Genomic DNA, 25974 nt, shown 5'->3' with positions numbered 1-25974 from the left:
TTTTATTCTGTTTATAATAGTTATATAAAAATGACTTTTTCGTTTTTCCTCTTGGAAGAATAGCGTGTGTAATGAATAACAAAACAAAATATATAATCATAATCATCAAAATTAGGATTTTTTGCGTTTCCACGCGTTTGACAACAACGTCCTGGTTTGTCCTGGTTGTGTGCGTGCGTGCGTGCGTGTGTGTGCAAGTGTGTATGTGTGAGTCGGTAATAAGAAGAGGTTTTTTTTATGTAATTGGTATGTGACATAGGTACTTACAGACAGACACACACGCCGTTGCCACGGGAAACCGTGGCACACTGGGATGGGCTTCACCACACGCTCACTCGCTCGATCCGACGACGCGACGTTTCGATGCGACTTCGTCAGGGTATTTTTTCCGAATTTTCACGCACAAACACAAGCACACACACTCGCGCACCGCCGCCGTCGCACACTTTTACAACATTAAATGGATTGTTCTTCTTCTTCTTCTTCTTCTGTGTATGTGAGTGTGATCATATATATATTTAATAATTTTTGGATAGATTTTTCTTTTGTCAAAACAAATTATAATGGTTATTTTTCTCAACGCTTCTCGAACTCTAAATCTAAAGGTGTGTTTGTGTGAAATATGTGTTCTTACTCTCGCTTCCTCGCTTCTCTCTCTCTCTCGCTCGTAATATAGAACCAGAGCACTCAGTCCCTCATTCTCTCTCGGTCGCTCCGCCATATCCGTCCGATTCGCGATCCGTTCGACATATTCCCTATCTCCTATTCGCAGTATTGGCACCATTTCGCGCTCGCGCACGGTTTTTTTTTTTGAAATCACATTGGTTTCCGCATCTCCCTTTCGACGCCGTCGCCTACACTCGACGCAAAACGCTCGCTTAATCCATGACGCGACGCTGCGAATGCAGGGACGTCCGCAGTTGCCGGACTCGGGCCAGCAGGCGGTTCTGCTGTTTGCGCAGGGCGTTCAGCTGTTCCTGTTCGCGGCTGAGCCGGGTGCAGAGGATGGACGCTTCGCGCAGGATGTTCACCTTCGGTGCCCGTTCCTTGTCCCGGAGGTTCGGAATCTGGCGCTTCAGCTCCTCGAAGAGGTTCTTCAGGCCGATTCGCCTCTGGCGTTCCATGTCGTTGTGCAGGTTGCGCTTCTCGAGGGTTTCCTGCTCTTCGGACGATTCCGGCGCAACGCGGGCGGCGGCCACCGTCTTTCCGGGAATCCGTTGCTTCTTGCTCCGGTGCTGGTGGTGGCGGTTCTTGCTGCTGCTGCGGTCATCCTTGCTGGGCCGCTTGCGTGGGTTCGATATACTACTGCTGCCCGGGGGCAGCGGCGTGTTCGCGCCGGAAATGGTCGTCGACGAGGCCGGGGTCAGATAGTTGGGCGAGTATCCGTACGATTTGCTCGGACTGGCCTGGCTAGAACCGGCCGAGATTCCGTGGTGGTGGTGGTGCGCGGCGTATTCTTCGTCCGAATGGCGGCGCCGGTGATGGTGCGACGGATGCTGGCCTTGAGGGTGCTTACGGATCTTGAGGGCCACCCGGCTCTCGACGTGGCGCTTGTCGCGGGGCGTGGGATTCGTCGGCAGGTTCTTCTCGCCTATCGAGACGACGTCGATCTCTTCGTCTTCTGCGGAATGGGAAAGAGAGAAACAAGGGGAAACAAGTGGTTACAATCGGAAACCCAACGGTTCTCGCGCTAGATTCATCCGCGTCACAATCATCACAACATCCGGTCTCGATTTCGCGCAACCCGAGAGAAATTCCCACCGCAGCAACCGGCGACGACGCCGGATTTTGACCTTGAACTACCACGGCTTCAACATAGCAGCCTGGTCGAACGGTCGCAATCAGAGCAAGCCATGAATAACGACGACGAAAAAACGCCGGTTAGCGCGCGTACTTCTCTTATCAAATACATCGTTGTTCATCGTCTCATGGTTTGCTGCGATTACGAATTTCGACTCGGCAACAAAGCAATGCTATGCGAGCGAGCGAACGCGCGCGAATATCATGGCCACCTCGGACTGATTTGTGAAGGTGAGAACCAACCGTGTTGCTCGAGGGCGCGCGGAAATCGCGGAGAAAGGAAAAAGTTCGAGTCATTGACCTAAATCCGGGGAACGCGGAGGAACACACTGGGTGCGGTGGAAGGAAGACAGGGAGGAGAGTGCATAGCAAGCAGCAAGTGAATGACGACGCCCGGTGGAGGACCGGTTGCGGTTTTGTGGTGAGCGCAAGGGCGCGCGCTCCGAGCTGGGTTGTTCTCAGTCTCAGAGCAAAGCGCTTGACTCCGGCTCCGGGGCTCCGATCCCGGGCCCGGGCGGGAGTGACCGACCGAGCGTGTGAAGTGAAAGGTACCGAACCGGATTCCAACCGCATCGGCATCGCCACGAAAGCACCCTGCCAACCAGAGGGGTAAGGGTCCTCCTGGGCATCTCGCGTCAGAATCTCTCTCGCCTACTTGGATGGGGGTAGAGCGGCTCCGGTTGGAACCTTTCAAAGGCAGACGGGACACTTCGACTTTTGTATGGGATAGGATACAAGAACGGATGTTTTGCCTTCTGGACAACTTTGCCGAAGACGTCAACCTTCTGAACGGATCTGATGTTCAGAAATGAAGAATTCATGGAACATTTATAAGGTTCTGATTCCGATTTTCAGACAATTTTATTGATCAATTGGTAAGATTCAAAGTTCCAAATTTAGAGCTACTCTACCGATCACCGAAGAACATTTTCAACAACGAGCAACGAGATAAAGTGGAATTCCAATACCGCAGCGGGACGGACGGACGGACGGATCCGGGACGGGAACCGGGTTGCTGCGGTTGACGACGATACGAATCAAGAAACCAAAACACACTGCACGAAAAAAAAAGCGTTCCAACAGAGCAGCAGGTGAAATCCAAGCAACCCAAGCGCGGCCGGCCGGCACCCAGGCAGTTCGTTGCCAGGCAGCAAATTCGTCGCTCGCTCGGTTCTGGATTCTCGCACGTTCTCATGCGATTGTCCCGCATCCATCCAGAGTCAGTCAGTGCATGACCGATGCTCGAACGAGAATTTCAGAACACGATTTTCTGCCTCCGCAGTTTCTATTTTGGTTCCCCCGTTTCATCACAATGACGACTATGATGACAGGAGAAAAGCCCAGTCATTGTCGCCTACTGTGATCCGAGCCGAGGAGGGCGAGAAAAATCGTTCAAATTGTGCTCCAATTGCGCGTCGTTCGATCGATCGAAACAATCGCGCGAAAGTGGCCTACTCCGATCGTTGATCGTCGTGACAAATAATGACGCTCTCTCCTACAGAGAGGAGGGAATCGAGATCGTCGCCGTCGTCAACGGCAACGCGACGAAAGGGAAAAGTGAATATTAATAAATCAAGTCGCGCGCGAATTTCTCCTTTCCTACGCTGCCGTTCTAAGCATAGTTGTCCCATGTTACTTTTTGACGATTTTGACTTTTTTGCACCAAGTGCTCTATTTTCACATATATTTTCATATAACATCAAAAAATAACATACTTTGTTCGAAGACTCAATGAAAAGCATGTCAAGTCAAATTGTCCCACAACTGAAATTCTACGCATAACAGTCCCACTATGAAATTTCTACGTAAAACCGATACGTTAAGCATTTTAAGTAACTTACTTCAACTAATAGAATGGCTATTTCAATACTGCATGGTATAAACTCTTCTTTTATGTTGGCATTACGCTCCAGCTGGAACAAAACTTGTTTTCCAGTTAAACAAAAAATGTTATTTATTCGCAACTTGCAGTTTCAATCTAAATTCAAATTTTGCTGCAATGTGTGTTGAGCTCATAAACCAAACATAAACATTTTAACTTATTTAAGAGGCTCTAATGTCGTGAAGCATGACGAACCCGAGCAGGGAATGAGAACAAACCTATAACAAAATGATAACTTATTTTGTTATTGATAACAAAATGAAATCAAAACAAGTTTTCGTTTCGAATTGTTTTTATTTAATATCAAATTGAGATATCATTTTGTTATCATTTCAAAAACTCAATGATAACAAGATTTGATTTCAAAAATCCAAAATAGGTTTAATCAAGGGTTTAATATGCTTTATTATTAACATTAGGGGGATTCACTTAACAGCGTAAACTGATTAAACTGATAAAACGTCGTGATCTTCAAGGCAATCTTTGATTATTTCATTCGCAAAATCATGAAACATTTCAAATAAGCAGAAAATCATGGCTTATGCAGCAATTTAATCTGTTTAGTGAGAACCCCTATTAATTATATTCTCAAAATATTTGAGTAAAAAGAAAATCGGGTTAAGTACTGTTAAGTGGAATTAGAATTTGCATCCTTTGACAGATACGGATCAACTGTAAGGTCGTCTTCAGTGTCTTGTACTTGACTCGACTTCATCATCAACAAAATATTTGTTAAATCTACCTGAGTATTGTACTTACATATTGACACAAAATTTATAATTAGCCGATTCTGGGTAATGGTCTCAATTCACTGGTTATTAACGGCAGGGTTGTTCTCTTCGTTATGAGCGGTTTTTCATCGGCCAAATTGCCTGAAACTTGGTCGTATAGCTCAGTTTGGTTAGGAAAGATTTAAGGCTAACGTTTAATTCAAAAGGTTTCAAAAAGCCTTCCATGACGAAGAGAACAAAACTGCCCAGAATACAAAAGTTTCCCTATAATAGTTACTTTAATCTAAACAATTGCCAAATATTTTGAAATTTGAACTACAGGGTGATTATTTCTGCAGTTCTATATTTTAAAACTGCACCATTTGTGCTTTCGAAACTAAATAACGAGAGTTCCACAGTACTCAAAATTCTCTCACACTTTAGGTCGCTTGGCATAAAGTCAATTGGCATAATATACGTTTGGCATAACAGTCGTTTGGCATTATACCCTAGTGGCATAATGTTCATTTGGCATAATTCTAAATTAAAGACAAATCAAGCCTAGCTTTACCAAATACCGTATCTAACTAAATCCACGAATAGAGAAAATCGAAGGGGAAGTTCGCTGTTCCCATAGCAACTCATACATTGCACATTTCGGAAACGTGAAAATTCCGGGTATTTTTTGCAGTTTCATTGCCTAATTGCAATGAAAAATATTCCATGATTTAGCAGTATTCATGGCTAAACATTGAGATATTTGCCCTGTCCAAATTATATATATCTGAGGGTGTCCAAAACATATATTCGGTGTCCAAAATGCAATTCTAACAGTCGATTGAAAATTGTGAATTTCTCAGCTTAAAATGCTTTTGTTAAGGTTTTTGCGAAGACCACATTATCAAGAAGACTTGCAGCACTGCTGAAAATCGGGAGTCACTGTTAGCAGCGCCACTCCGGATGAAGGTGGCACTATTCATGATAGTGTGTGTAAATTTTCATACTCGCACCAATACACTCTTACACTTTTACACAAAGGTACCACCTTAGCTCACCAGGCGGCGGTGCCATCGGTGACGCTTGCCGTTAGTATGGGGAAGTAACAGAGTTGCATGTCTTCTTGATAAAGTAGTCTTCGGTTTTTGTCACCAGGAACGCAAAGTATGCTTGTATACAATCATATTATAAGCGTATTAGTAATTTTGCAAAATAATTTTGATATAGCTTTGAAAATAACACAGATATTTATCATACATGAAAATGGTGAATGTCATTTCACTTATTGTTATGCCAAACCGCCATTTTGCCAAACAACTATTATGCCATTTGATCATTATGCCAAATCCGATAGAATTAATGTAGTAAAATGTTTTTCCAATCGGATGCCTTGTTTTTTCAATGTCATCATTTTTCCCCGGGTAACGAGGGAAAGAGCTGAGAAGCCGAATGCGACTCAACTCGTTGCTCGATATAATTCAATTTGAGTCCCTATGCCTGTTTCTCTGGGATGTCGTGAACATCTCCCACATTTGTTTTACTGCAGTGCATATAATTAGAAGGAAAAGCTGGAATATAATTATACAAAACTATTACGTGCAGTTGTCCTTTAACTCCAAATTTACTTTTTTTTGTCACTTAAATGTCCATCATTAATCTTTTAGTTGAATCATGGTATAGTTATGCTGCATATCTATGAGGATATCATATCCGATTTCCATACATTTTTTCTTCGTGTAGGCTCATGTTAGAAATGACTGATTGAATGTTAATGTTACAATCGATGATACTACGCCATTAATAGGGGTCATATTCTGATGATATCGTGTCAAACAAAACAAGTTTTTAATCACGAGATTCTTCTGAATTTAAAATAAAATCTCATTAAAATTCATGTAAATTAATGCCTAATAACATATCAAAATGAATACTAAATTTGTTATTAATTTTTAGTTATTACCCTATACATTTGATAACTCCCTGAGAACTGCGTATGATATCAAGTCGTAAAATGTGGATAACAAAATGAGATATCAATTTGTTATCAATGAGAACTTATTCTGTTTTCAATAAGATATTCCAGTACATTTTTGTGTTATCATTTTTGTTATGTTAACACTTAAGTCATACAAAATGAAAACTCACTTTGTTATCAAAATTCGTGATATCTAAATAACTCAATTTGTTTTCAATTAGTTCTCATTCCCTGCTCGGGAAGCCGATCCAATATAATGACAAAGAGGATGCTGAATTGAATGACTGGTATATGTGAAAATTTTCAGAATTTAAACAAGCTTGAAATATTGTTGGTAAGCGCGTTGATGATTTTCACTTTTTTATTTCAATGTGTTATCCCGAGAATTTTATTGAACTAGTGAGTCGGTAAGTGAGTGGCTTAGTAATCGCCTATTTCTCTACAAATAAAAAGGACACTTTTGGGTTAAAACCAAATCGAAGACCAACTGCTGGAGGTACTGAACAATGAATCAATAAATCAATTGATGAGAGATCAACCGAGTAAGTGAATTGAAGAGTAAGTGAGTTACTTGGTGAGTGAGATTTTGTAAGTGTGTGGGTTGATAAGTGAGTTGGTTTCTTGATGGGTTGATGGGTAAGTGAGTGACTGTTTTGAATGAATGTGTTAATGAGTTGTTTAGTAAGTTGATAAATAAGTGACCTAGACGCTCAGAGACTTGATGAGTAAGTGAGTTCTTGAGTAAACTTGTGAGTAAGTGAATTGGCGAGAAAGTGTATGTTAGTAAGTTGTGTCGTAAATAAGCGGCTTTCTGTGTATATTATGCAAGAGAAGTGATAGAGCCAAAAGCGTTATTCTTATTATTGTATTTGTATTGAAAGTGAACACGGTACCGTAATTGCTTGTTTTCTAATAGGATGAATATAGAATCGTAGCATTACCCACGGCATTCTTACCCTTCATATTCATATAAAGATACATGAAGCATTTATAAAGACGTGGTAAATCACTCCCAAAATTTGCTGGGGTTCCTATTCATATGACTCATACAAGCAGAGGAAGGCTAGGTGCAGAATGTTTTGATAACTTAAGCTGTTGTATTTCTAAACATATTTTATTTCAATGATATGTACATATTTTTCGTCCTTTAAAATTAATGCAAAAGCCTAATCAGTTGAATGCTTTGTTGGCCATTATTCAAAATAGGCCAGTAGGCCAAAAAGGTCATAAGGCAGAAAAAGTTATTAGGCCGAATAGGTAATTAGGCCGCAAAGGACGTTAGGTCGCAAAGGACGTTACGTCGCAAAAGTCATTAGGCCGCAAAAGTCAATAAGCTGAATAATTCAGGCATAGAACGAAAAAAGTCATTTGGCCAAGACCTTGCCAAAAGACCTTTTCGGCCTAAAGACCTTTTCGGCCTAAAGACCTTTTCGGCCTAAAGACCTTTTCGGCCTAAAGACCTTTTCGGCCTAAAGACCTTTTCGGCCTAAAGACCTTTTCGGCCTAAAGACCTTTTCGGCCTAAAGACCTTTTCGGCCTAAAGACCTTTTCGGCCTAAAGACCTTTTCGGCCTAAAGACCTTTTCGGCCTAAAGACCTTTTCGGCCTAAAGACCTTTTCGGCCTAAAGACCTTTTCGGCCTTAAGACCTTTTCAGCCTAAAGTTCTTTTCGACCTAAAGACCTTTTAGGTCTAAAGACCTTTTCGGTCTAAAAACCTTTTCAGCCTAAAGACTTTTTTGGCTTAAAGACCTTTTCGGCCTAAAGACCTTTTCTTGAAAATGGCTTTTTCAGTCTCGGCAAAATTTAAATACTGCTATTTAATTTCGTCCAACGTTTCGGTCGGACCTTCATCAGGGACTCAATTATCACAGATTCTTGAGTCCCTGATGAAGGTCCTATATGTGACCGAAATGTTGGACGAAATTAATTAGCAGTATTTGAATTTTGTCGAGACTGAAAAAGCCATTTTCAAATTACATTCCATCACAGTCGCAACCAAAACTAAAGACCTTTTCGGCCTTAAGGCCTTTTCGGCCTAAAGACCTTTTCGGCCTAAAGACCTTTTCAGGAAAGTTTTCTCAAACTGGAGCGAGAATCGAAGCCACACTACGTGGACATCAATACATACGCCTAAATGGCTGGCGCTGCTAACCACACGGCCACAAAACATATATTCTATAACTCGCTTACTAACTCCCTAATTCACTCACTAATGCACTCACTTACTCCTACGGAACAGATCTCACATACTCATAAACCAACAAACTCACTTACTCACTAACTCATTTACTTACTATCCAACACACACTCACCAATTTAACAATTCTCTTACCAACACATTAAAATTCACGGGGCAACTCCTTATAAGTTATAACTTTCTCAATTCGTATCTGACTCACTCACTTACTTAATCTTGCAGCACATCACATTCACCCTCTCAGTAATTCGCTAATCAACTTCTTAATCACCAACTCATTCGCCTAGTTCCTACTTACCCGATTACATGTTAAGAAAGTGTTAAAATGTGAAGCCACTCTTCACAACGTGACGAAAGGGAAAAGTGAATATTAATAAATCAAGTCTCGCGCGAATTTCTCCTTTCCTACGTTGTTGGTTGCTGCGATGCGAAGTCATTGGCTCTTTAAATCGTAGCAACCCGCGCGCGCGAAATGCCAATTCCAATCGAACGAACGGACCGTGGTCCACCAGTGGCGGCGGCAGCCGCCGACAGAGGTCACGCTGCGTCCGTTCATGTACGCACTTCTCTGCGCGCTCGCTCACACGCACCCCCCTTTGCCCTTCTTTTTCTGCAAATCACCCCCCTGCTCCAGGCCCCAACTTCCCCCACTGCCCCCACCCAGTAGTCCATGTAATGGCTTTACGCCGCTTGCTGCTGCTGCTGGCTATTACCCCCAAAAATAAGCTTGCTTGGACGGAATGGAGGAACCATCGAAGCAGGCGAGCGAACGAATCGCTCCGCACCACCATCGAAAAAGGGGTGGTGGGCGAAAGGGGGGGGGGGGCAAGGCGGCCGAAGAGCGGCCTTTAAATATACATTTTCCGCCTAGCAACAGCGACGCAAAAATGCTTCTTGTTGGCCTGCTGCGATGTCGAGCTGTCGAGCATCGAAGGCACACACCTATACAGAAGCGTCGAACTTTTTGGCTGTGTTGTGTGCTGCTACCCAGTGTGTGCATGTGTGAGCGCGACGTTAGGCCAACGTTGGACCACCGAAAAAAGCAACTGACTGTGAGGCAGGCGAGTTTTATTTGGCAAAAAGCCGCCGCCGTCGCTGCCACCCGTCAACGCAGATATTACAAGAAGATTGCGTGCGTTTGGGCGGTGGCGCAGCAAGCGGGGGCGAGCGTTTACGCGACTTGCGAACTGCACTGAAGGAAATCTCCGTCGCAAAGTCAAATGAGATGAGATTTAATAGGCGTCACCTTTTCGGAATTCAATCGGAAAACGAGTGATTCTGACCTTGAAGTCGTGAAGATGCTGTTACAGGTGTCTCACGAGATCTAAAAAGCGTGATAACTTTTTGTTTCAGTGCATATGAGCGCGGCGGGCTGATGCTGTGAGCGATCCAAAATTGCGAGTGTGGGAATTGATTCAGCCGCTCTCTCGCTCCGTGACAACGCGAAATTGTTAGACACCGAGAGGGAGAGAGCGAGATGCACGCTTGAAGAAATCATCACAAAACTGGGTTGAAATTCGCGTAAAATTTGAAGCAATCAGGGGCGGCCGTGAAATGAAAATGTCATCCTCTCGTAAAATGACAAATTTTGCATTTCTTATGCAAATCGCTCGAAAATTTTCCTGTTTTCGCCTCGATTTCGACCCCCGTCTGAGTGGAATCGGTTCAGCGTGCCGCCAGCCGCCTACCACCCCCCGCATTCCAGTTGGAGTTAGAGAACGCCGCCGACTTGGATCTGGTTGGAATGGATTGAATAACGCGCGCTCGCCCCCGAGAAGGGGAGGACAGAAAGGGTTTTAAGGGGGACGAAAACTTGTTTTGGCGAGTGGAGGCTCCTCAAACCGGTCCAATAACTCTTCGATTCCCACAGAACTGAACGAACAGTTCCAGGAACGAACGGTCGGTCATCAGTTTGTTAGTTCGTGACTATCGAACATATTCATATTGGAATGGGACGCGACGCGGAGGGAAATCCCAGCCGCCGAGTTCTTGTTGAATCCCCCTAATCCCGCCGCCGTACTGGGCGGTGGCGTTGGACTTGACAAATATGCCAAGAATTTTTACAGTTGCCGGGTGCCGCGTCGCGCTCTCACTCTTCCTCTCCCCTCGAAGAGTACTCTCTTCATCATCATCATCCCGCTGACGGTGACGCTGACTAATCAAACCCAGTAGGCGCCGGGCCGCCGTGTTCGGGATGAATCGGCCGCCCGTTGCCGATTCACGTGACAGCATGTGACTAACAATTTTTCCGGAGCGAACTGGTGCACAGGCATTTCCACGTGAGCTGAGCTGAGCGCCGCCTGCTTTGGTTGCGAACGACTGATAAAAACCGGAACGGCCTCCTCTGATTGATTGCGCGGCGTAATTTTCAACAGGGCAGACAAACACAGAAACAAAGAGCCGCCGGCCGTTAGGCCGTCCGTCCGTCAAGTCAAAGGTTGGAGACTTGTCGTAAGTTAAGGCCGCCATCGCCGCCGATGACCCGTCAAAAAGGGGGGTAGGTTAGTTAGGTTATAGGCCTAGACTCGTCCGTCTGTTTGGGGGGGTTCAGACACGGAGGTGTCGTCGTCAGCGGCGGGCGGTGAGGATATGTAAATTTTCGGTCGGTCTAGCGCTCACACACAGCTGCGCTGCGCTGTCACGCAATGACCGAAGTCAAGGCCGCGCACCATGGCGGCTGTAGTTTTTTATATTCTCGAAAAATTTAAATTTTTAATCGCCTTCGCACAAAGACTACCATGACGGCTCGGCTCGACTGACGGCTGACGGTTTGGTTGTTGCGTAGTAGGCCGGCCGGTCGGCCCGAAAACGAAAAGTGTTGAACTTAACCTGATACACTCAGTCTCAGCCTCAGCCGACTTTGATCGGCGAACGACTCACGCACTTTTTTCGCTATGCTTTGCTATGTGCGTTGGTGAGACCAATCCAAGTGTATTCGTTGGCGAAGTTTTTGCGGTCTCTCTGTGTTTCGGTGATTCGTAGTCTGGCTAGACGAGTGGAGCTTGTCTGCCTATTGTGCGTACGGCGACGCGCCGGGTCTTAATTGCTTGGGTCTTTAAATGGCTTTACAAGCCTCAAGGTCTCTAATGGTAGGCCGTTCGTCTCGTCTCGACGTCGGGCGAATTTGCGCGCTGCGCGGAAAGTAAGAGGGCAAAGAAGACAGCCGCCGATTGCGTCATAGATCGAAGGAGGAAATGCCAGCCAGGCCAACTGCGATAGGTGTACGACGCGGCGACCTAGTTTCGCGCGATCAGAGAGCGGGAGAAATCGCACAGCAGCCGCCCTTTTTTTCGCCCCTTTACAGCGAGTGATCGCCAATCGATCGACCGATCATTCAATAGGCCCGATTATAAAACCACCAGCACTCCAAGCGCGATCTGCTTTCAACACGGCCCCGCGCGCAAAGTGAAAGCCGTCCGTCTGGCTGGAGGTTAACCCGCCGTCGATGATCGTGGTGCGAAGCGGAGCAGCTGTTTAGGGCCGGGCGATCGATCGATCGTGCAAAAACGACATTCTTTGCGAGCAGGGGGACGCAAAGGGCGAACTCTTTCCGAGACTCCGTGGATCCGAGGTGAAATGAGTTTGAGTTTGGTTGGAGCGACCTTGGCGGTGGTGGCGGGCGACCACAACCGCAGGTTTCCAATTTCCGACATGGTAGCAGAACGAGACGTGGACGGTCGATCGCAAGTGATCGTACGCTTCGCTGATCACACAGCTCAGGTGATCTACACAGGTAGGTCGGAGAAGTTTTCAATCCAATAGGAAATGCTGAAGAGAGGCGTCGCGGAGAAGATACGATCGAGTGATCATACGCTTCGTCGGGTTGATCCTCGGGTGATCTACAGCACAGAGATCGAAGAGGGAGAAGATTTGGATTGAGAATCCTCGCTCCGAGTTGATTTCCAAGACTTTATTTATGTTCTTAGCAGATAAAGACGTGGACGATCGCAAGTGATCGTACACTTCGCTGGAACGGTTCCTAGCATCAGACTTCAGGTGATCTGCACAGATCGGAGAAGTATCCAATAGGAAGTACTGAAGAGAGACGTCGCGGAGAAGACACGATCGAGTGATCATACCGATCATACGCCTCAGGTGATCTGTTGAGCGGAGATCGCTCAATAGCTTCCTGAAGAAGCTTTTTCAAGTTTCCTGGAGAAGCTTTTCAAAGTTTCTGGAGAAGCTTTTCCAAGCTTTCTGCAGGAGACTTCCTGGAGAATCCTTTCCACGCTTCCTGCAGGAGCTTTTTCAAGCTTCCTGGAGAAACTTTTCCAAGGTTCTTGGAGAAGCATTTTCAAGCTTCTGAGAGAAGCTTTTCCAAGCTTCTGAGTGAAGCTTTTCCAAGCTTCTGAGTGAAGCTTTTCCAAGCTTCTCAGTGAAGCTTTTCCAAGCTTCCTGGAGAAGCTTTTCCAAGCTTCCTGGAGAAGCTTTTCCAAGCTTCCTGGAGAAGCTTTTCCAAGCTTCCTGGAGAAGCTTTTCCAAGCTTCCTGGAGAAGCTTTTCCAAGCTTCCTGGAGAAGCTTTTCCAAGTTTCTGGAGAAGCTTTTCCAAGCTCTCTGAAGAAGCATCTCCTTGCTTCCTGGAGAATCCTTTCCAAGCTTCCTGCAGGAGCTTTTTCAAGCTTCCTGGAGAAACTTTTCCAAGGTTTTTGGAGAAGCATTTTCAAGCTTCTGAGAGAAGCTTTTCCAAGCTTCCTGGAGAAGCTTTTCCAAGCTTCCTGGAGAAGCTTTTCCAAGCTTCCTGGAGAAACTTTCCCAAACTTCCTGGAGAAGCTTTTCCAAGCTTCCTAGAGAAACTTTTTCTAGCTTCCTGGAGAAACTTTTCCAAGCTTCTGTGGGAAGTTTTTCCAAGAATCCTGACAAGGATTCCATCGGAATCCTGTCAAGGATTCCATCGGAATCCTGTCAAGGATTCCATCGGAATCCTGTCAAGGGTTCCATCGGAATCCTGTCAAGGATTCCATCGGAATCCTGTCAAGGATTCCATCGGAATCCTGTCAAGGATTCCATCGGAATCCTGTCAAGGATTCCATCGGAATCCTGTCAAGGATTCCATCGGAATCCTGTCAAGGATTCCATCAGAATCCTGTCAAGGATTCCATCAGAATCCTGTCAAGGATTCCATCAGAATCCTGTCAAGGATTCCATCAGAATCCTGTCAAGGATTCCATCGGAATCCTAACGAGGATTCCATCGGAATCCTAACGAGGATTCTATCGGAATCCTGACAAGGATTCCATCGGAATCCTGACAAGGATTCCATCGGAATCCTGACAAGGATTCCATCGGAATCCTGACAAGGATTCCATCGGAATCCTGACAAGGATTCCATCGGAATCCTGACAAGGATTCCATCGGAATCCTGACAAGGATTCCATCGGAATCCTGACAAGGATTCCATCGGAATCCTGACAAGGATTCCATCGGAATCCTGACAAGGATTCCATCGGAATCCTGACAAGGATTCCATCGGAATCCTGACAAGGATTCCATCGGAATCCTGACAAGGATTCCATCGGAATCCTGACAAGGATTCCACCGGAATCCTGACAAGGATTCCATCGGAATCCTGACAAGGACTCCATCAGAATCCTGTCAAGGATTCCCTCGGAATCCTGACTAGGGTTTCATCGGAATCCTGACAAGGGTTGCATCGGAATCCTGAAAAGGATTCCGTCGGAGTCCTGACAAGGATTCCATCGGAATCCTGACAAGGATTCCATCGGAATCCTGACAAGGATTCCATCGGAATCCTGACAAGGATACCCTTGTCCTGACAACAAGCATACCATTGCACTAAGGGCCAGAAGCGCAATCTAGCGGAACAAAATTATTTACTCCAAAACTAAGCATTTCCGGCACATGGTGTCTTCGACAAAGTTGCTTGACATCAACAGGAGCATCTATTGCTAAGAACGTAGTAGTTCGCAAATCGTCCGCATAGGTGGCGCCACCATCTAACTTCTTTGTTCTACGTCCTAGAGACATGGCGTCTTCGGCAAAGTTGTTCATTTTGGCAAAATAAACAACTCTTTCTCAGACGTCAAAAATCCACAGCCTACTGTTTTCGAGTTATTTAAAAAATTAAAAATAATCAATGAAAAAACAGTTTTTTAGCCTTATTTTGGCATTTTTACTTGAAACCATGTGAGTTTAATTTTTTTCCCAATGCAAATGTGTCAAACCTAACACATTGTATGGAAATATATTCAATATTATCATTAAAAATAAAAAAAAAATAAAAATTCGAAAAAAATAGTGTGAATTTCAAGCCTTAATATCGCACAAAGCGCAAAAAATCGCAACTTCAAATTTTCAGCAAATACGAAGCAATACTAGGTGAACATACTTTCAAAAATTTGGAGAGGTATTTTTAGGTGTTTTTGAGATAATAGCTTTTTAGTAACACCATAAATATAAGTAATGCCAGCGTGTAACTTTTTACTGTTACACATTAGAGAGTTTAAGTCTTCGAGAAAGTTGTTCATTTTGGCTAAATGAACAACTATTTCTTAGACGTCAAAATTCCACGGCCTACTGTTTTCGAGTTACTGTATATAAACTAGATTTTATTGATAAAAAATTGTCAATAAAACGCATTTTGATGCAATAGTATGAACTATTTTTTATTGTTTTTGCAATTACGATACATAGTAGGCCATGAAAATGTCAGTTTACTATAGTCAGCATGGCTCAAGGTATCTTTTATTTTTTTGCTTGTTATTTTCAAAATGTTTTAAGCTTAACCTATTTTGCCAATCATTTTAAATATTTGAGCGCGAAATATCTTGCTAAAAGATCGTGGATTTGTTCCTGGATGGAAAGGATGTTGATCAATCTCTAGAGATTGTGAAACTGGAGCTACACGAAACTGACATTTTCATGGCCTACTATGTATCGTAAAAGCAAAAACAATAAAAAAAATAGTTCATACTGTTGCATCAAAATGTGTTTTATTGACAATTTTTATCCATAAAATCTGGTTTATATACAGTAACTCGAAAACAGTAGGCCGTGGAATATGGACGTCTAAGAAATAGTTGTTTATTTAGTCAAAATGAACAACTTTCTCGAAGACATAAACTCTCTAATGTGTAACAGTAAAAAGTTACACGCTTGCACTACTTATATTTATGGTGTTACTAAAAAGCTATTATCTCAAAAACACCTAAAAATACCTCTCCAAATTTTTGACAGTATGCTCACCTAGTATTGCTTCGTATTTGCTGAAAATTTGAAGTTGCGATTTTTTGCGCTTTGTGAGATATTAAGGCTTGAAATTCACACTATTTTTTCGAATTTGTATTTTTATTTTTAATTTTTAATGATAATATTGAATATATTTCCATACAATGTGTTTGGTTTGACACATTTGCATTAGGAAAAAAATTAAACTCACATGGTTTCTAGTAAAAATTCCAAAATAAGGTTTAAAAACTGTTTTTTCATTGATTATTTTTAATTTTTAAAATGACTCGAAAACAGTAGGCTGTGGATTTTTGACGTCTGAGAAAGAGTTGTTTGTTTTGCCAAGATGAACAACTTTGCCGAAGACGCCATGTCTCTAGGACGTAGAACAAAGAAGTTAGATGGTGGCGCCACCTATGCGGATGATTTGCGAACTACTATGTTCTTAGCAATAGATGCTCCTGTTGATGTCTAGCAACTTTGTCGAAGACACCATGTGCCGGAAATGCTTAGTTTTGGAGTAATTAATTTTGTTCCGCTAGATTGCGATTCTGGCCCTTAGTGCATTGGACGTATCAATCCAAGATGTGGGCCTTCTTCAGGGAGATTATCTGTGTTTATTAGCTGTTATTGTTTCAACTGACAATTTAGTCCACCTGTGATGGCAACGTTATCCTTCTAAAGTTAGCTTTTCGATCGGATTAAAGGTGAAGTAATCCCATACCATCCGACGTTTCGACCCTAGTTTGGGCCTTCTTCAGGGAGATTATCTGTGTTTTTTGCCATTTTAACTCAAGTTAATCCATCTACGATGGCGATGTTATCCCTCATTGGATTTTCGGTCGCTGTTGATTGCAAGCAAAGCACCATCCAACGTTTCGACCCTAGGTTTGGGTCTTCTTTAGGGAGATTATCTAAGTTTATTGAATGTTACTCTTTCCGAGTAACGATTCTGAGCCTTCTAACAGTGTTTCAAAACGCCTAGTTTGAGCTTCTGATTGACCGATATGTAGATTCGAATAGGATACTCACAAGATACCGATCGAATGTGAGAACATTGTCAGTCTGGAACAAAACCCAGCACTTCCTGCTTCGACGGCAGATGCGACCACCTCTCCAGACAAGCCAGCTCATCGTCTTTGCAATTAACGCGCAATTGAGGAGAACAGGTTTTCCCAAGAATCGCAACCACCCCTTCTAGGTTAACGGAAAAGCTTGGGAGAAGAAATGCAAGAACGGGAACCGCGTCAAGGATCAAAGAACCGGTCATGCAACACACAAACGACCGTTGCGCGCGTATTTCGCTAAATTATGTGCGAAAGTTGTGCCGTTCCCACCACAGCAGCAGATCCTTCGTCCTTGTGCAGACGCGACGCGACGCTAATCAGTCCCTTTTTCCGACACCGATTCCCAGACTTTCCGACACAGAGACAGTCAGAGAGACAGAAAAGGCATCGAACTTCAGTTCCGAATATCCGACACCGAAGGAAGGAAGGGAACAGGACGCGGCACTTCCGCTGGCAAGTGTCAAGATTCATCATCGTGCCGAATGTCCTCCGGACGCTTTTTGTTGTCTGCAGTCCGGAATCTGCAGTGCCGTCGCATGAACTCTTCCTAGTAGGATGAGTGGAGTGAGTCAGTCGACGGACGACCAGACATGTTCCCGCTACTTCTCGACTCTCGGCGAACCTTCCCACCATCGTCTCCACCGGTGTTTGCGGAATGCAGATGTATTATTGCGCCGTTTTGCGAAATCCCCATTCTCCCTTCTAGAAGAGCAGGTACACGACTTTCGGAACACCACTACTACCACAGAACCATGCAGGGAGAAGAATGTCACACTACGCTACGGATCTCCCCGTAGGAAAACTAGGAAGTGAAAGCACTGCGTCAAAAAACCGACGACGAAGGTCGAACGAATCCTTGAAAGAGTACGTACATAACTCCCGGTCCCGGACCCATTCCTACGGCTCCCGCCTCCCGGGAAGGGGAAGTAAATAAACCTTGGAAGAAAATCACCACCCAAACGCCGGGTAATGAACTCTACTACATCGCCGGCCTGTGACCTTGAGAGCAGCTTCCCATCCCAGTCCCGCGCGCCAACACCCTGCCGAATTATTCAGCTCTCGATGATACCGCCGATACCGATGCTCGGGACGATCCTGTGACCAGCTCGATTTCATCAAAAATTCATCATTCGATTCCCGAAAAGCCGTGGCCACCTATGATGGACGATTTCCCCGAAAAAAATTTCCCGCCAACGACGGAAAAAGGCGCCAGCTCTGCACTCGCCCCCATCCCCATCGCATCGCCTACTCGACTGCCGCCGACGCCTACCACGATCCGGCACAGACACCCACCCGCCTACTGTGATGGTGTGTCACGCGAGCGAGATAATTTCACAACGTGATGCGTGCGCATCCATTCGCTCTTGCTCTCGCAGAAGAGATGCTCTCCCGGACCAGGAGCGGGACCGCGACCGGGACCGGGATCGGAAGGGGTGGACAGTCGTCTACCACCAGAATCTCTCCGCGTGTAGTGGTGCTAGAGAGATGGACCGCGCCTAGTGACGTCATGCTCTCTTTTTCCCGACGACGACGACTCTCGACTCGACAGGAATGAGAAGGGGGACGGGATGGGGGACGTCGCAAGGGGGACGGGAAAGTCGCCGACACTGCTGCTGCAGCCAGCAGCCAGCCAGCCAGTCAGCAGAGGAAAATATCGATTTTCCCAAACCCCCGCGCGCGTTGCCGGTAACTCTCACCACACCCGGCGAAAGCCATGGCGAGAACGAACATGTTCGTTCACGTTTAAAGCTTGGTTGTGGAACGCGCGCGACTTCGGTCTTTCAGAGAGGGGGGGGGGGGCGACTGGGGGGATGACTGAACACGGGAGAGGGACAACAACCCTTGGGTGAGGGCAGTCGCGCAGCAAACGAACCGGAAGGAACTTCCGTACGTACGCGGATGATGATACTGTGTAAATCAACACCCGGAGAGAAAGGGGAGCATTGGGGAACCGGGGGGACAGCAGGGGGAAAGACCTTGAAGTGAAAATCTATCCATATGGAAGCAAAGTAGACAGCAGCGGGACGATTGGGAACCGATGAACCACGAAAAGTCGGAGATTACCGTAGGTAAACGGTACAATTTGCGGGAAATGATAACCAGTATGGTAGTTTGATAGTAATAATGATAGAGGGATGCTGAAATTTGTTCGAGAAAAGCTTTTCAACCTGGTTACTATGCATGGCAAACGATGTTTCGAATTGTGACGATTCCAAAACCACAAAGGATACGGTATATTTGAAGTTTTACCATAAGAGATATGGTAAATTTAGAGTTTTACCACAAGTAGTATGGTAATCACAGTTCTAACTTCGATTTTTGAGCCGGAAACGTGTGATTGTGACGCTGAAACAGTCAGTTATAGCAAAATTTATAAAGAATTCAAAAAAATGATACTCACCGGAATCCGTGGGGGTCTGCACGCCGAGTTCTGCGAGGTTGTACCGGGCTTTGGGTCGCGTGTAACTATGGTCCCCAACGTGCGTTCCCTGGTATTCGTACGACGCCGGAGAGGATGACGAGGAGGACGATGAAGACGACGAGGAGGGGCTCATTTCCTGGTGATGGGCGTGAGTGTAGCCACCGGATAAGCCGCCGCCGCCTTTGCCACTACTTCGACTGCTGTCGGCGTTCGAGTCGGTGTCGGAGTCCAGCTCTTCGCCGTGGCTGTCGTCGCCGTCGCGGCTCTCGATCTCCTCCAGATCGTGCAGGAGATCGGTGAGCGAGCCGACCTCGCCGGACGAGCTAGTCATGCACGTCCGCAAGCTTCCGGACTCGGTGTCCTCCAGGTGTTCCTTGAGCAGGTTGATGATCCGATGGGAGGATGGGTCGTCGTGGTGGCTCTGGTGGTTCCGGTAGTGCCGGGAGCTTCCGGTCAGGCTCAATCTGTTCGATCCGATGGTGCAGGTGGCCAGGTCGATGTTGTGTTTGAACTCTGGCGGATCTTCGTCTAGGCTGAGGGGCGTGTCGGGTCTGTGCAGGGGTACGGCGGTTTCCCGGTCCCGTAGGAAGTCTGACGTGGACACTGTGGGTATTCTGTTCATCTGCTGTTGTTGCTTGATCCGGGGGTTGATGAGTAGTGACCGTCCTGCCGGGATCTGAGCCGTCTGTGGTTTGAATGTGGCCAGTTTCGATGTGAGGTTGTTGTTGATGTTCAGAGCCGAGGTGTTTGCCGGGGTCAAGATGGGTTTCTGGGAGACAACGACATTGTTGTTCAGGCTAGCGGCTGCCACTGCTGTGACGGTGCTGAATTTGCTCGATACTTCCGATTGATCTTGTGTGTTGGTGCTGGCGGGGCCATGATTGGTTCCGCAGCTGCTTTTTCCGGGATGCGACTGATCGAAGCACGTGCCGGACCACATACAGTCGTGGTTCCGGATCTGGAGCTTCGAGGAGGACGCCTGATCCCAGAGGTTGGCGGCGCAGGCTACGCTGCCGTATGTCTGTTCGAACTCATCCGCACAGGTCAGGAACTCCGACGTGGGCAGATCCATGAGGTGCATGTCGATATCCTGATTCCAGTCGATGTCAATGTTGTGGGAATCGTCCCAGGTGGACGTTGTTAGTTCCTGCTTTGCGGAACCCATTTTGGTATCGTCCCAGCAGGGCACTTCCTGCTTAATTGAAACCATTTCGGGGTTTGCTCTAACTCTCTTAACCTGATAAGCGTGGGTGCGAACTTCTAGTTCCTAACTTCCTTTTAGGTTTGCTTATATCACAATCCGTGTTGAATGCCCTACCTAGAGACAACGTGTAGGTAGCAGCTACCAAGCGTATTTGTGTGTCTGTAACAGAAGGGAAAGAGCAAAACAGGAAAAGATTACAATCGGGTCAACCGAAAATAGCCGTGGGTATTGATTTTTCTTTCCGGACAGTGGCCCAGCGGAGAGTGCGGGGTCATTTGAATAAGTACTTATTTTAGGCGGTTGTTTCCTGGGTGACTTGCACTTCTCTTAGGTTAAATACTCATAGATTTCAATAATGACTTCTTAGAACTTCAGTAAGACTTATACTAGCGTTGCCAACCTTCCAGATTTATCTGGATTTCCAGATTCTTGAGGTCTCATTTAACAAAAATCTGGAAGAATAAGACATGTGTTTACCGGAATTTGCGAGGTTTTTCTCGGAATTTGTAAAGTTTTTCACGGAATTTGTAAGGTTTTCCACAAATTCCACAATCCAGACTTTTCCTGGCAAAACTCCCTAAAACTCTTCAAATTATACAAATAAACTGATGGATAAGTCTTTATTTATTTGTTATTCTTTAACTAGTTCAACCGTTTCTCCCCTTTATCTATGTTCTGTTACTAGTTCATTTGAATAAGTGCTTAGTTTGGGCGGTTGAGCCCGAGGTGACGTGTATTTCTCTCTTTGACCAAATACTCATAGTTTTCAACTATGACTTCTTAGAACTCCAGCTAGATTTCTACACAGCTTTGCCAACCTTCAAGATTTATCCGGATTTCCCTAATTTTTGCGTAATTTGTAAGGTTTTGCCAGGAATTTGTAAACTTTTCCCGGAATTTGTAAGGTTTTCCACACAATCCAGACTTTTCCTGGCAAATCTTCCCAAAACTCTTCAAAACATACCAACACACTGATGAATCTTTATCTGTTTGTTACTCAACTAGTTTAACCGTTTCTCTGCTCTAACTTATTTAATAAACTTCATCCTAGTTCTGTTACTAACTATACTGATAATCCCTTCAAACGTTCGCTGGAACTATCCGCGATGAAGAGAGTTAACGCATTCAAAAACCGCTCCTCCAAGAGAACGTTCTTCGCGCTCGCCAACAAGACATAAGTGACTCCTTCCGGTGTCGCCGCGCGCGTTCCGAGCGACGCGACTCGAAATTGAATCAATCCGATCTTCCCCGGGAACATGAAAGATACTCACTCGCTCCACTCCCCTTACAAACTCGCGGAACAAGAAGCCAAAAGAATCCCCAATCTTATCGCACTCGAGTCGACTCGATCGTAGTAGCCCGTCTCGTCATACGAAGAGGAACAAGACTTTAGTATTGAATTATTGATAAACGAACGACCCCATTTTTTCGGCGGTCGTCGTAGCAATCGAACCTGGACCAATTCGGTCGATAACGACGTTCCGTCCGGCCGGTTCGAAAAGCACATAACCTCACACGGTCGGTCCCCGTTTCGTCCGTCGTATACCTTCACTTTATCTATTAATAAAAATCTTCAATTAAGAAATGAGCGATAGAAACGAAGCAGGCGATGGCACGGCACGCCACGGAAGGCATAGTTTCTCATGGTCTCCTGAGGTAGGTAGGAGGCGAGGATCCGAGCTGAGGGAGGAGAGCGGAAAACGTAGGTATGTAATTTAAAAGACTTCCCCCGACCGGACCCGTCGAGGAGGGAGCTGGCCACCGAACACTTGCGGCGGCAGCGGGAGGAAATGTGAATGTTTATACCGGCTTTTTCGTTCGCTTCTCCTCTTTCTGCATTGATTTTCTACTCTAGCGAGCTGGCTCGGATTCCTCATCGTCGAGTTGGCTGCGTTGCAACAACCGGAGCACAGCACACAGAGGCTCTGACTAAGCAGGCGAGCTGAGCTCTCGAGAGTCTGAATGAAATTAAATCTTGTGGTCCCCCTCGTCTGTGCCTACCTTGATCCGTTCCCCCTCGAGAGGGGTTTTATTGGAGCTACTCGAGTAGCAGCCAGAGCGCGGAGCCGGAGTACCACAATAAAAAGATTATGCCATTATCATTATGGAGCGAACACAGCTCCAGCTAGGGCTGCTGCTGTTGCCGACTTCTGATCAATAAGCTTCGTCTCGCATCGCATCGCATAGCCTACCTCGTCTGGGCAGTTGATAAGCCCGCAAATCAGGCATCTACTACCTACTAGCTAACTAGAGGAGTCGCAGCAACCCATTCATCAACTGATTGCCACAGGCAGTCAGGCAGGACTGCTGCGACGAGCAGCAATTAGCCTTCTCTTCTCGTACGGTACCGACTCCTCGAGTACAAAAGTAGGCCATGTCACACACTGGGTGGCACGGTGTGGTGGAATGCGATTTTTCCTCCCTTAATTACATAACACCACCCCATGTCGGTGTCAGTGATAGTAGCACTGCAAGCACAGGTATCTTGGATCTAGGATCAACCGTCGTCACCCGCCCGACCCAGCCTCCTACGACGACGATTCGGGCGGGGTAGCATCGAAACACTCTCGCTCTCCGCGCGTCTGTAGGGGCATGCGTTGTCGATGGGGACCGGGTGTGGGAACCGACGAACGCCTCCGCCCTTAAACAAACGGGCGGTGGCGGCCACAGCGGCCGGAGATTTCATCCAACAACCATATGGTGCACGGGGAATTGTGCTACCGCAGCAGCAGCGGCAGCAATCGTAGCAATCCGGCGCAATTTGGTGGTGACCGGATGGTCAAAAATCTTCTCCCGTTCATCAGAAGAAAAATTGGGACGGGAGACGGAATCCGGTGGAGAGAGGTGGGGGACCGGTGAATCCGCACGCAAAGGAATGACTGGATGATGACCAAGCAAAAGAGCAATGCGAATTGCGAAGGTAGTAATAAAAGCGCGGGAGAAGGCGCAATATTGCGAAATTCGAACAAGAGTTCTTGAGGTTTTTTTTTTATTTGCGGTTTGAAATTTTCAGGTTGAAGCATCGCAGTAGACTTTGGCGCGAGTGAACGCCAAATCAAGAAGGCTTTGACTCTCCGTGTTCTGGAATAAACATGTACAGAGGAGACACAGCTCAATTTGTTCATAAGGGAAACAAACGCGTCCGTTGTAGTTGAAGTAAAACTTTTGTAATGCCTACTCTGATAAAAGGCAAACAAACTAAACTCACTGATTACTATGATCTGAAAATGTTTTTGCTGACTGGCAGCTAAACGAACACTTTCGTTTAGCTGACAGTCAACCAAAAAAAAAATCGGATCACAGCAATCAGTGACTCTAGTTTTCATCACAGCAATCGCTGCACACTGAATAACTGGTTGCTATGATCAGTATCTAAAATTTCTACTCGAATTTCACTACACTTCATCCAAAATTTCACTTTATCGTAATGAAATGTCTGGCGAAAACTCTTTAAATATTCAATTCAGACAGGTTTCCTGCAATAGGGACACAACTCAGAATTAGTCAATTTTGAGATTATGATGGCAAACGATGAAAAGCGTTGTAAACTTTCTTCTCACAAAGACCCGTTCCAAAGTTCGTTCTAAAACGCGAGAATTGCGCATTTTTATCAATTTTGTGTAAAAAAGCACAACTCAAAATCATAAATGCATACTTTTTGACAAAATAAGCAACTTTTTCTTAGACGTCAAAGTTTCTCGGCCTACTGATTTCACACTCCATACAAAAACACTTCCCCTCCCTCTTCCAAAATCCTACCTTTCAACTGTTCTCAGCACTGCTAAAATCTTCTGCCTGCTGAGATGCGGGTGTGAACTCCACAACACTGAGTTACTATGGAGAGAAGCTACTACTTTTACCGCGGGTGGTGGCTTCCTTAGATCGCAACTCTTGCAACGTCCCCAGAACACTAGAGACTTATTGACGACTGACGACTGACAACTATTGTGACTATATCGTCGTCGTGACTTCCCAAACCAAATTCACTGGGATCGATTGATTCACTGTCTCGTCCGGAGTCCCGGAAAAGAAAATCACTTGATTCGAATTAGGAAGGTACAGTTACTGCTGCTGATGATGCTGTTGCTGCTGCTGCAACCACCGTTATTGTTTGCCGATATTCGAGCCGCTATTGTTCGGGCGGCAGGCAACAACCGTTGCTGTTGTTGTCGTCGTCGATGTCGCAGTAGGCTATTGTTCTTTTGTATCACGGCAACGGTCGGCGATGGAAAGTTTTTCTTGTTCAGCAAGGCCAACTGCGTTTCTCGATCACTGCTTTTGATGCTGCTGCTATTGCTGCTTCCACTGAAACTATTATTGATCGTTCTCTTGATTATTGTTGTCCGCCGATTGCTGGTCGTAACTCTCGAGAATGATCTACTGTTGTTGGGCGATGGTTTTCTAACCGGCATGACACTCTCGCCGAAACCAGATTCTAACTAGATCTTCCCGCGCGCGCACTTCCTCTTTTGTTCGAACTGCGAAACACTTTCGCACACTCTGTTCACTGTGCGTTTTTTGTTCAATCCAAGTGAACACTGACTTTTTTTCCAACTGTGCACTCTCACTTCTATTGATACTGCTGCTGCGATCAATAGGCTTCTCACTCGGGTACAAGGTCACAGTAGGCGGCGTTCACTGGAATCTTCCAAAAAAAAATCTCTTTTTTTGAAAGATAATCACTATTCACTGTGGTTTGTTCTGTGTGCAAAATGGAGGAACTTTTTCAACAGTTTCCTCCAATTTTTTCGCTTGTTTCAATTCAAGAGCACCGACTTCGGTCCGCGCGCTTAACTGTTTCCTAAAGTAGCCGACACAAAACCGCGGGAGGTTAAATCCATGTATTTATTTACGCCGTTCTGGGCTCCGGAGTTGAATTTTTTCATGGGAGTAACTTAAAGAGTACACTTCTTTTTTTCTTTTTTTTGGGGGGAGGTGATCAAAGTAGTCTGGCGCGCTGTGATTCTCTGCTCCGCAGAAACGCGTGCTATTTAGATGCGGTCTGAAAAGCCACTGAAGTTCAGTTCACTACTCGTAGCTTCGCTAGGTCTCTTGATCGCGGTGAAGATTTTGTTGTATATACACTATGTTCCTTCCTCGCCTCGCCTACTTCTCTCCCTCCCCGCAATCTTTTGTTCGCCTTCCACCGGGTCCGCACCGCACCACAGCTTGCTATGCGTTTCTTCTTTCACAACCGAATCGAACCGGGGGAACGTCGGTGTTGGTGTGTGTGTGTGCCCCGCCACAGAGTTTGAGGGTTTGAGGAAGCGTCGTCCACGTCCAACGTCGTCGCGACGATATTACGAGCAAGTCAAGAAGAAGACCACCGACTGGATGCAAAGTTACCGTAGCAATGAGACGTCTCCGGATCTCGACGCTCAATATCATCAGGTTTTTCGCCGCTCGCTTGGATGTGGTGCAGGGCTGGTAGCGAAATGTGAATTTCAACAGCAACCTCCAAATTTTTTATATTAAAAATTTCAAAAATTGGTAATGAGTCTTCGAACCATTTTTAGTGCGAAATGTAACGATTT

General features: G+C 45.7%; 1 protein-coding gene across 1 annotated transcript in view; it reads right to left on the bottom strand.

Moving 5' to 3' along the window:
- LOC109397805 (myc protein) overlaps window positions 1–25974 on the bottom strand; it is a 98864-nt gene continuing 72890 nt past the window's right edge. The window contains exons 2-3 of the mRNA XM_062843313.1: window positions 19216–20599; window positions 1–1621 (exon numbers count right to left, since the gene is read on the bottom strand). Of these exons, the coding sequence (XP_062699297.1) occupies window positions 879–1621; window positions 19216–20446 (1974 nt within the window). The 5' untranslated portion in view covers window positions 20447–20599 and the 3' untranslated portion in view covers window positions 1–878. The remainder of the gene's footprint in view (window positions 1622–19215; window positions 20600–25974) is intronic.

This window comes from Aedes albopictus, unplaced genomic scaffold (assembly GCF_035046485.1).
Source record: "Aedes albopictus strain Foshan unplaced genomic scaffold, AalbF5 HiC_scaffold_15, whole genome shotgun sequence".
Classification (NCBI taxonomy): Eukaryota; Metazoa; Arthropoda; class Insecta; order Diptera; family Culicidae; genus Aedes; species Aedes albopictus.
The sequence above is the reverse complement of the archived record's forward strand: the minus strand, read 5'-3'. Positions and strand labels throughout refer to the sequence as shown.